Source organism: Muntiacus reevesi, chromosome 2 (assembly GCF_963930625.1).
Source record: "Muntiacus reevesi chromosome 2, mMunRee1.1, whole genome shotgun sequence".
NCBI lineage: Eukaryota > Metazoa > Chordata > Mammalia > Artiodactyla > Cervidae > Muntiacus > Muntiacus reevesi.
Window position 1 is genome coordinate 277,855,105 of NC_089250.1, and position 11,078 is coordinate 277,866,182.

An 11,078-nucleotide genomic window follows, 5' to 3' on the forward strand; every position below is an offset into this window, starting at 1 on the left:
TGTATATTTCTCTTTTGGAGGCAGTTAATTTTCACCTAAATGAGTGTGTTGAAATCGGCAGCCTCACTTCCTGGGGATGTGACTTTTGGGAAGTCGGGTCTTTGCGGCATCATCATGCTAAGATCGTACTGCAGTACGTGAGTCCTCGTGATATTTTAGGTGCTCCAGTCAGATGAATTGAAGAGCCGCGTGGAGAGGCATGCCAGAGAAAACAGAGAGGCACAAGGGGCTGCAGCCGTGTGGAGTGGCGGAGAACGAGGAGTGGTTCCTCCCCAAACCAGGGGGCACCTTGGCCAACAGATGCTGCAAAGAGGCAGTCAAGATTGGCCCCTAGAACCGCCAAAGGGACACCCTCATGGTGGGCTTCTCCGGAATTGTGATCAAAGAGTCAACGCCTGTTGTCCTAATCCTCCCTGATTGTGGAAATGTCCCCCCGGCCCTCGGGCTCTAGCACAAGGTGGACGAGCATTGTGCTGGCCAGACAGGGCTCTGGGGTCAGCAGACTGGGCTCGTTCCGGGACCCGCCCCGCTCTGCAGCTCTCAGCCCGCGGCCTGTTCTCCGAACCTCAGCTGCCTCAAGTGAACACGTGGATGACAGTAGTCACTTCTTCCTGAAGCTTACGAGTGGGAGCAGATTGCCCCCCGCCTTGAGCACCCCACACAACTGCAGGTTGCTTTGGCGTCTGGAGGAGATCACAGATTGCCGTGGGATATTTCCCCAGGGATCCTGGGAGACTCAGCAACACGACCTGGTCCTGGCCCCTACACTACTTCTAGGGGACACAGTTTGATCTGTGGAGGGGGGGGGTTGGGGGACACAGGCCCCTGTCCAGCCCGAAGACAGAAGCAGAGAGTGGGGGAGTGGGCTCGGGGGCCCTGACCTGTCCACGCCACCTCCAGTGACACTTTCTGTTGGGACGCTGGCAGTACCCATGCTGCAGGGACCGGGGCAGCTGTCCTGTCTGGGAGGCTCGGGGTGCCTGGGCTGCTGGAGCTCAGAACGCCCCTCCTTCCCAGGCCTGAGTCATCACCTGCTCTGCTGCATAGCATGTCGTCTGAGGCCCCATTTTCCCCCGGGCAGCGGCTCATCGTCTGGCCAAACTCAGGGATACCAATCGCGCAGCTGAGGTCATGGTGTGTGCAAAATACACTGAGTGTGTGGAGGGTTTCCTGTCACTGATGAACGGCCACTTTGCTGGGAATCGGCCCCTACGCAGGGGTTGGCTTCCCCAGCCTGCTTCAGCCCCTCCTCACTTGGGTGAGAAGCTAGGGAGGGTGATGGAGCCAAGGGATGGCTCACCAGTCAGGAGCCGCAGACAGGAGTCAGTACCCAAGGGTCAGGAGGGACAGGACTGCGTTCCAGCAGCTCCCGAGCTTCCCTCTGACAGCGACCCTGCCCCCTCCCCGGTGTGTGAGGACCAGGGGATCCCGTGGGGGCTTTCCTTCCTCTAGGCCTAAGATTCAGCAAAGTTCTGCCTCCCCAGGTACCACGTTTTGTCTCCTTTTGCCCGCGTGAAGTCGCTTCAGTCATGTCTGGCTCTTTGCGACCCTATGGGTCATAACCTGCCAGGCCCCGCTGTCCATGGGGTTTCCCAGACAAGAGTACTGGAGTGGTTGCCACGCCCTCATCCGTCTCCTTTTGAATTTTATGCAATGGAGATCCTCGTGCACACACTTAGAGCTTTTCTTCACTCATTAAGTAACATGCCTGAAGGTTGGTCTGTATTACTGTGGTAGTTCAACTTTTCTCTCATATAGAAGCCCGTTGCAGGGCTTCCCTGGCAGTCCAGTGGTTAAGAATCCACCTTCCAGTGCAGGCAACGTGGATTCCCTCCCTGGTCAGGGAACTGAGATTCCACATGCCGAGGGGCAATTTCAAGCCGTGTGCGGTGACTACTGAAGCACGTGCTCACTGGAGCCTGCCCACCACAACCAGGGTCTGCAATGAAGGATCCCAGATGAGGCCACGAGATCTGACCTGCTCCAGCTGGGACCTGACACAGCCACATAGATCAGTAAAATATTTTTAAAAATGAAATTTTAAAGTCCGTCGCATGTACGCACCAAAGCGTTCCTGTGTGTGAGGTCTTCTGTGGTCTGATCTGAGCGGCCCTGTGTGCTCACTCTCCTGCTTGTGTGATGGTGGTTACACACAGTTCTCCCCTCGGTTACATAACTCTGGGTGGGGCTGTGTGTTTCTCCCTTTTACCTGATGGTCGTTACTTCCTTCCCAAATGACTGAGGCGATTTGCACTCCAAGCTGTGAGGTATTGGAGTCAAAGTGCTCCGTGTTTTCTCCCACAGTTGGTACTTGCACTGTCTTCTCTTTCTCTCTCGTCTGAATGGACTAAGGTTTTGGCATCTGATTTCATGGAAAGTGGGGCTTGAAACTGAGATGGGAATGATCTAACCGTGACGTGTAACGCAAAGGACACATCTGTGCGCCTGGGGCCGTCGGTGGGGGCTGGGGGGACCAGACTTGCTCCTCTGGGAAAGCCAGCCTGCTCCTTCCTTCCCACGCGGCCTTCAGCACATTCACCCCGGCTCCTTGAGGTTGGCCGCGGAGAGCGTTTGCAGCAAAGCAGACACACAGTTCACACGCCTGGGCTCCTTATAAAATGTTGTATTCCTTAGCCGTTTACCAGCACAGCACCTGGCTGTCGCTTCAAACGTCAGGGTGTCCCCTCGCAGCGATGGGGTCTGCAGAAACCACACCGGGTGTCATCTGATGAGGAGAGCAGGGCGTGAGGGGTCCGGGGGGTCCAGGGAAGAGTTCCGGATCCATCTGTTCCCAATGGGGCCCCACTTCCACCCATTTATTCATTTACTTAAACGATGGTCTGTTTCTGAGAAGGGATGGAGGTCATTGCGCACACCGGAGACAGCGGGCATTAACAATGAGGCTCACGTCCTCCAAGAGAGCGGACAGAGCCTGCGGGCCTGCAGAGTGAGGACCCGCCCCTGCATTGGGATGCGCCTCCAGCCAGGGGTGGAGGAGCTGGGAGTCGGGGCGCCCACCCCACAGGGAGGGAGGGACCCCGTTGAGCTGAGGCCGAGCCCCCAGCCCCCCCCACCCCACCCCCGCTCCCCGGGACGCCCAGGCCTCCTCCCGCCCCCGCGGCGCGTCTCTCCCCCGGGGTCTCCGCAGACAGCGCACCCAGCACGCACCCAGCACGCGAGGCAGAGACTCTTCCCGAGCTCCTGGGCCGGAAGCTCGCGTCGCGGGGTCCCGGTGCTCAGCTCCGGGCCGCGTCTCGGGCTTCTTTGCGGTCGTGCCGAGCCTGGCAGAGCAGGACCCCGAGCAGCAGCAGGACCGAGGCCGCGAGGCCCATCCGGATGAGATTCTGCACCGTGTAGTCTGGGGTGAGGGCGGGCAGGTCAGCGCCGGCACAGGCGCCCGCCTCCCGGGAGAGGACATGGCCCCGAGCCCAGCCCCTGACGGGGACGCTGTCCTCGTCCTCACTCTGGGTCTGACCGCGGTAATGGGAGGGTGTCAGGGGGCCCGAGGGTCCTGAAGGGAGGCTGTGGGTGGGCCGTGTCCTCCTCGGGGAGCCTCCCGGGGGCAGGCCTGCTTCTCCCCAGCTGACCCCCATCCCGCAGCCTCAGGCCCCTGCAGCCTGTGGCTCCCGCGCCATCCCTGCCCGACTCCCCACCAGCCCTTGACGATCTGAGGGGCCTTGTCCACCCAGAGAATCTCAAAGCGCCCTGGGGCGGGCTGTCTCCCCTGAGAACAGAGCCCCGGGACTCCCCAGGTGTTGAATCGGGCCCGAGGGTGGGGGCTGGGCCCATGGGTCCTGGGAATGAGCCCAGGGAGGGGTGCGCCGGGCTGACCCGGGGTCCCCACCTCACTCCCCTCTGCCCTGCACGGCCCTGTGGCCTCCCCGAGACCCTCCCACTGCCCACCGGCCCCTCCGGGACCCCAGTGCGTGAGGAAGGGGCGGGGATGGGCTCCCAGGCCCCTCCCTCAGGGGGCCACTCCCTCGGCACCCCCTCCTGCATGACCTCCGGGGCCTCCCAGGGCACAGAGCCCCGACCTGCTGAGTCAGACGGACAGACGGGGCCTCACCTGAGACCAGGAGCGCCAGGGGCTCGCTGGGCCGTGACAGCAGGTGGGGCTCTGTGCTGAGTGCGCGGTAGCACCTGTAGGTGCCCCCGTGGGCCGAGCTCACAGGACTCAAGGAGAACTCGGCCTGGAACCGCCCGCCTTGGTGCTGGGCGGGCAGACGCAGGGGCCGATGGGCTGCCCCCTCCTGGGACAGAAGGAAAGTGACCGTCCTGTCTCCTGACTGACACAGCAGGGTCACGCTCTCCCCCGCGGCCACCGAGGGGCCTGGCCACGCCGAGAGGGAAGGTCTGTCTCTGAGCAGTCCTGCAGAGAGGAAGGGGGTGCGGGCAGGCCCTGGTTCTGAGCGAGACTCCGCGGCCTCTCTGGACCCTCAGCGCCGTCTCTGTTTCTCCGAGTCCCCCCTCCTCCACCCCGTCTCCCTGTCCCCTCCCAGGGACCCCTCCCCCTGGTCCCAGCATCACCCCTGGGGCTCCCCGGTGGGGTCTGTGCAGAGTCTGGCCCCCGACTGACCCGCTGGCCCCTCTCCTGCCACCAGGAGCTCCAGGGGGTCGCTGTGGGCCGACCACTCGGAGGAGAGGCGGTGTCCACCGTAGCATCTGTACCGGCCCCCGTGGACGGCGCCCACCGGGCCCAGGGGGAAGTCGGCCTGAGAGAGCCCCACCTGGACCCTCCGGGCAGGGCGCTGGGGGAGGTCCCGGCCCCCCTCCTTGGACAGAGCGAATCTGGCGTAGCCCACGTCAGAGCGACACTGAAGGGTCAGGTTCTGTCCAGAGGTGACGACAGGGCCCTGCGGGGTCAGGAGGGACGGTTTCCCAGACAGCCCTGGGGAGAGACGGGCGCCGGGGTGTTGGGACCGCGTCCCCCGTGGACGCCCTTCCCGCCCGGCCCCAGGCCTCGCCATCTCTGTCTGTGTGTCTGTCCTGTGAGCACCACACTCTCTCCCCCCTCACAGAGGCTCCCCTGGGAGCAGAGACCCAAGTACATTGCCTTGTCTGCACAAATGTGGGGTCAGGATGGGACTTCCTCACCTGAGACCAGGAGCTCCAGGGGGTCGCTGGGGGCTGACCACACCCGGGGTGTGTCCCTGTTAAAGCCGTAGCATCTGAACGTCCACCCGTGTCCGGGGCTCACGGGGCCCACGGGGAACAGGGCCTGGGTCTGCCCGTCGGGGCTCCGCTGTCCATCCAGGGTCCGAGAGGACTCGTCTTCTCCTTCCTTGGTCAGAAGGAACCTGTTAAATCCCTGATGGGAGTCACACTGCAGGGTCACGTTCCCTCCCGAGGTCACTGCAGGGCTCGGCAGGGCTGAGAGGCTGGGTTTGCCGGAGGGTCCTAGGAGAGAAGGAGGCAGCTGGATCCGCGGGGCTCCCCCCTGCCCCCCAGGGCCGGGCTGTGAGAGGGACACCCCCCGAGAGCAGATCCCCCTCCCGAGGGCAGAGCCTGAGGCCCCGAGCGTCCCTCACCTGTCACCACCAGCTCCAGGCGGTCACTGAGCTCTGACCAGCAAGTTCCCCTGAGATAGTAGCACCAATAGCGCCCTGTGTGCTGATCGGTCATCTGTGGGATGGAGAACTTGGCCTTGTCCCCGGGCTCCAGGGGTTTCTGTCTGTCCCAGGGGACTGGGCTTCCCTCTCTATCCAGACGGAACTCCTGGGCCCCCAGTGTACCCTGACACCAGATGGTCACGGGGCTCCCCCAGGGGGCCACAGAGCCCGGCTCAGCCCAGATGGTGGGTTTGGGGGAGGTCTCTGGAAGGAAATGAGAGGCGGGCTCACCAGGCGTCCCCCGCATGCCCCGACTCTCAGCCCAGACCTCCCAGACTCCCCCTTCGTGAGCCCCGAGCTGCCGTCCCCCTCCCCGTGGCCCAGGGGTGACCCTTGTCCCCACGAGAGGAGGGATCTGGCCCTGGGGACTGACTCACCACCTTGCACCTGGGTCCTCAGGCCCACACTCAGCCCTGGAAGAGAGAGCCCTGTGAGAGGTCTGCCCTCAGCTCTGAGCAGCGCCTCTCCTCCCCGGGAGCCTCCTGGGCCCTGGGTCCCCTGAGGGAGCAGGCTGGCTGGGGGGGGATCCCTCCAGACCGGGGCTCCCCCGCCCGTCCTCATCTCACCGAGGCAGAGCAGAGCGGAGAGGGTGGGGGCCATGGCGTCTCCTCCCTGCGGTCTAGGCCGTGAGGATGGAGGAGACCTGGGTGCCCTCCGGACTCACAGACACACAGGGTGTGTCCTCTCCAGGGCTGGGGCTTCCTGTCACATGGTCATCAGGTCAGCATCCCCACCGGAAGGGGACTGACACTCCCTGGAGCCGGGCCCTGGTTTCTGCAGGCTGAGACTGGAGCAGGCAGTGGGTTCGACACATTTCTGACCACTTCTGGGGCCTCCCGTGACTCTAAGCTCTGCTAAGGCTTCCTGGACTGATGGCCTTTCTCCCCCCAGGCATTTGCTCCTATTTCTCAGTGTTGGCCATGTGCCTGGCTTAGAGATATATCACTGGACACGACAGATTCAGACCCCGAGCTTGCAGAGTTCAGACTGCAAACGAACAAGCAAACAGCTTCGGCCACCAAAACCCCCTCAGAAACTCTTGCGTTTGCTTCCTGTGGCTGCAGAGCAGCTGCTGGAAGTCACCGCGTTAAACCGACAGAGTTCCGTTCTGGAGGTCAGAAGTCCAAACCGGAAACCCAGAATTCAGACCGCGTTGTCGTCAGGCTGCGTTCGTCCCAATTGATTCCTCTGCGGGAAATCTCTCCCCTCACCTTCTCAAGCTTCTACAAATGACTGTCTCCCTGGCCTCACCCCTCCCATCTTCAAAGCTGGCAGTCACAGCTCTCCAGCTCCCGCTTTCAAGTCACATGTGCTCTGTCCCCGTCTTCCCTGCCTCCTTGTTTCACCCGTAAGGACCTTGTTGGTGACAGGGGACCCCCTGATTCCTGGATAATCCAGGACTCTCTCCCCATCTCCACCACTGAGAAGGTGTGTTAGGGGATCTTAAAGGGAAATTCAAGGCTCATCCTCAAATAACTAAATGATGATAATAAAACTATGACTCACGCTCCTTCCCGATGGAGTGGAGCAGAGCAGGGTGACGAGTGCTGAAATCACAGCGAGTCTCCTGCCTGCCCCGGACTTAGCAGAGAGATAAGACGACAGAGCCTGGGAGGCCGCGCTGACCACGAGGATGCCGTGGGCAGGTGCCCTCACCCCCAGCATGCGTTTCAATGCTGAAATTTTCACCGGAAGCAGAGCAGCTCTTCCCCTACATGTCAGTCTCCGAGGCCACCCCACAGAAGATGTAAGAATCCTTTTTGTTCAGAAAACAATTTCCACCCATCATAAACCCAGACATGTGCTCCAGGCATGGTCCAAATATGCCTCAGGTGACAAGAGCCTGATGCCGGGCTCAGGGCTGGACGGTCAGAAGATCAGCGGGTCCTTCCTGCCCAAGGTCTGAGCCCCTCCTGGTCTTGCGTGGCTCGTGTTCATCTCGAGTCTCCGGCTCGGGGCCGCCTGTGTGGACGCAGTGAGGTTTCCATCAGTCTCCTGATCAGAGACCCGGGGCTCCTCCCCTCCCAGGGGCGCTGGGGAAGGGGAGCTGGCTGAGAAAGGAGGAACCACAGCGCTCTGGCCAGATGCAGGCCGTGCACTGCGGGTGGAGGAGCAGCCAGGCCGCGCTGGCCTTGTTTCTCCTTATTGGTGATTGCGGGTGAACTCGGCGTGCCCCGGGTTTCCCCGGCGTGAAGCTGTTGTTTGCCCTTGGTGACCAGTCCCTGGTGTGCGGGGAGATATCGCTTCTCTGAGGGTTTGAACATACCGCGGTCCTCATTAAACATTCGCTTAGTGACTTTAGCAGCTGCTGACCTTGCGCTGTAGCCACATGTCTTCTCCCGGAAGCATCCGTTTGCATGTAAACCTCACTGTTTATAATACCCCCTGCTCTGAAATGCCTGCGGTATACGGCTGATTCTTTTGTTTCTTTTCCCAGAGTACGGAGATGCACCTAGGCTTTCTTACTGCCCTGTGACTCAGAGGCTCTATGGTATATGTGCTATCTTTAAAAATTTTATAATGTGAACTGTTTTTAAAGTCTGTGTTGAATTTGTTGCAATATTGTTTCTTTTTCTGTTTTGGCTTTTTGGTTGGGAGGCATATGGGATCTTAGCTCATATGGGATCCTCAACCAAGGATGGAACCCCCGGCATTGGAAGGCGAAGTCCAACCACTCGACCGGCAGAGAAGTCCCTGAGTGGTATGTTTTAATTTCTGGTTGCGCTCATCCCCTCTGCCCGCATACTGCTTCCCTTTGGGTGTTTCCTAGTTGTTATTTTTCCATGTAAGGTTTAGTATCAATTTGTCTAGCTTTTGAGAAAATGCTGGTTGGTGCATTTTGAGGGCTGGGGCTCATTTATAAATTAGCTGAAGAAGAACTGACATATTTGTAAGGTCCAGGGATGCTGTCCAAGGATCGGATGCCGCTCTTCATTTCTTCAAATCTGACTTTTGTGCCACTCAGGAATGTTTGAGACATACACACTTACGTGGGGTCTGTTTTGCACGTCTTGTGTTACATTTATCCCTTGGAATTTTCCTCTGCTGTTGTTTTTGTTGTTCCTACTCAGGGGAAGTTGGGATTTCTTTGTGGATCTGAAAGTGGTTGGTTCATAGAAATTAATTTTATAGTGACTACAAGTCTGACTTTTTGATGGCTGAGTGACTCTCACCGCGGTGTGTCTAGGACTCCTCCAGTCGGCTTCTTTCTGCTCCCCTCGCTCCCCACACCACTCAGCCCCCCTACCCCCTCCCCATGCCCTCCCCCCTCCCCCCTCTCCCCCCTCCCCTGGTGGCCCAGCTCCCCGGGGTCTGCACCTGCAAGTTCTCCCTGGTGTCCATGGTCTTGCAAGAACTGTCTCATCCCGCCTCTCCCACTGTGTTTGCCCCTCAGTGTCCCCGCCAGAGAAGAACACATACAGTTCATGTGAGGACAGGGCTTGCACTGCCAAAAGTTCAGTGAAAAAGAGCAAACAAAAACTGGTGATGGTCTTTTCTGAGTCTTCTAATATTTCAACTTTGCGGGGGGGGGGGGGGGGTGGCAGGGAAGGGACAACTGGCCAGGTTTCCTGGCACCTAGAGAACAATGAAAATTCTGTGTAAATGCAAGAATTATAAAGATGTGTCTAATTTGGGGAGCCTGTAAACTACAAAATAAGAATCTAAAAGTGTGAAACTGTCACGAAAACAACAGGAATAAGCTCTTTCTCTGTGGCCAGGATTTGGGACATTTCCTTAATGGCTGATGGAACCAGATGACACCCTGGACAGGCGGCCTTTGGTTGCCGCCCGTCTTCCCATTGGCCTTCCGGAACGTTCTCGCATGTTGCTTCCTCCACCCAGCAGGCCTGCTCCCCTCCAGACCCCCTCATCTGGGTTCTGCTCCCCAAGTCGGGGCAGGGGCCCAGGCCGCTCCCAGCACCCTGCTCTCTCTCTCCCTCCCCAGGCAGCGGCCTGACCTCGGGTGTGCTCTGAGGCTAGAGAGGTTCGGCCTGGCCTGAAGTGCCCTGGAGTTGTGGTCTGACCTGGGAAGTGAGTAACCACTGCTCTGCTCTGTTCTCCTTAGAGGATGAGAAGACCATCTGACTTCGGAACCGAAACACTGACTGGGAGGGAAAAGAGGAAGCGGGGATTGACAGAGACATTGTCTTCTGTTCCAGGAGGCAAAGACGCAGAGGCTTTCAGAAGGGGTGAAGTCAAGTTCACAGACTGGATTCAATCCGTTGAACAGAGGTTTTCAAGCATCTGTTTTTAGCCTCCGTTTCACATCCCTGTGGTGACCTGCTCTTTCATTTTTGATGTGGTTGACAGCTCTGTAGGTGTCAGAACCACTTTCAGCCCCGACCTTGAAGAATGTACCATCCCTGGGGCAATTCCAAGCAGTGGGAACAGGAGCCCATGAATACACTCCCAAGTGTCACTGCCTCTGGAGGGAAGACCCTGCAGGGCGTCCTCTACACCCTCCGAGGTCCTGGTGGAGTCCCGTGCCATCACTGCCTGCACGGACCTCAGGAGTGCTTCTCTGCCAGGAATTCCTTTCCTTCACACTCTCCCTGCCCCACTCCCGCCTTCTTGCTTCTCAGACAAAACTACCTACACTTCCATCCTTGTCTTAGGCCGTGCTTCCAGGGTAACTCACAGTAACTCAGGGACTGGAAAATGTGTTTTAGGTTTGTTTTTTCCAATGACATCATCTCTTCTCTGACTGCTCGAGACCACTCTCCTTAACCGCTCCATGATTGCTTGGACTTGCCCATTTGTTCATCCGTTCACCATTCAGGAATCTTATCCCTGCTCACTAAAGAAATATTTAAGCATGTCAACCCGTGACCATCCCAGGAAGTGAAGAGATAAAATTGAGCAAAACCTATGTATTCTCTGCCCTCAAGGAAGGTCTGGTGTCATAGAAAAACTAAATGAACAAAACAATTACACAGATAAGTGTTTCTAGCGAGATCTGTCATAACCAGACTCAACCTGAGTCTGGATGAAGCAGGCACAGTATTAACTCATCACAGATAGAAACATGATAAGTAGGTAAATACCTCAATTGATTAATAAGTAGCTATAGATGATACATAGATACTTAGATATACAGATAGTTACATAGATAGATACATAGACACATAGGTAAATAGCTACACAGATACATACATATGTATGTAGGTAAATACATAGATACATGGTTACGTAGATACATGGACAGTTGCATAAACAACCAGACCACAATGTAGCGTATCAGTGGAGAAACTTCCCTGCTCCGCTTCTGGTCCTAACAGGCTGACAGTACTCAAAGCGCTCATTTCCTCGCTCATACACTGAGATTTCCCAGCACAAAAGGAGAAAGAAAACTCTCCTGTCAACGTCACGTTGTTCCAGCCGGAGGCGCAGAGACAGGCTCTCGGTCCGGCCTCCCTCATGCCCTCCAGGGTAGGCTGCACACCTCAACTGTGAAGCTTGGTCTCTGCC

At 58.2% G+C, this 11,078-nt stretch overlaps 1 protein-coding gene across 2 annotated transcripts; it reads right to left on the reverse strand.

The window, feature by feature from the left end:
* Positions 1-3,123: 3,123 nt before the first annotated feature.
* LOC136158965 (leukocyte immunoglobulin-like receptor subfamily A member 6) lies at positions 3,124-6,259 on the reverse strand. 2 transcript variants are annotated; one of them, XM_065920813.1, is made up of 7 exons: positions 6,176-6,259; positions 5,987-6,022; positions 5,529-5,622; positions 5,095-5,397; positions 4,577-4,888; positions 4,067-4,369; positions 3,124-3,358 (listed from the first exon to the last, which is right to left on the reverse strand). In XM_065920813.1, the coding sequence occupies exons 3-7, from the start codon at positions 5,620-5,622 to the stop codon at positions 3,237-3,239; spliced, it is 1,134 nt and encodes a 377-aa protein (XP_065776885.1). In that variant the 5' UTR covers positions 5,987-6,022; positions 6,176-6,259; the 3' UTR covers positions 3,124-3,236. The 2 variants fall into 2 exon arrangements, with proteins under 2 accessions (XP_065776885.1, XP_065776886.1); XM_065920814.1 differs by having other exon boundaries at positions 5,529-5,813; positions 6,176-6,224.
* Positions 6,260-11,078: the final 4,819 nt, after the last annotated feature.

Excerpts from the sequence above, each read along its gene's own strand:
- LOC136158965 (XM_065920814.1), bottom strand. The coding sequence starts at position 6,209 with ATGGCCCCCACCCTCTCCGCTCTGCTCTGCCTCG. Across the intron at positions 4,370-4,576 it reads GGCAGGAGAGGGGCCAGCGG|GACTGCTCAGAGACAGACCT; the intron begins GTCAGTCGGGGG and ends TCCTCTCTGCAG. Across the intron at positions 3,359-4,066 it reads CCTGGCGCTCCTGGTCTCAG|ACTACACGGTGCAGAATCTC; the intron begins GTGAGGCCCCGT and ends CCCTCACCCCAG.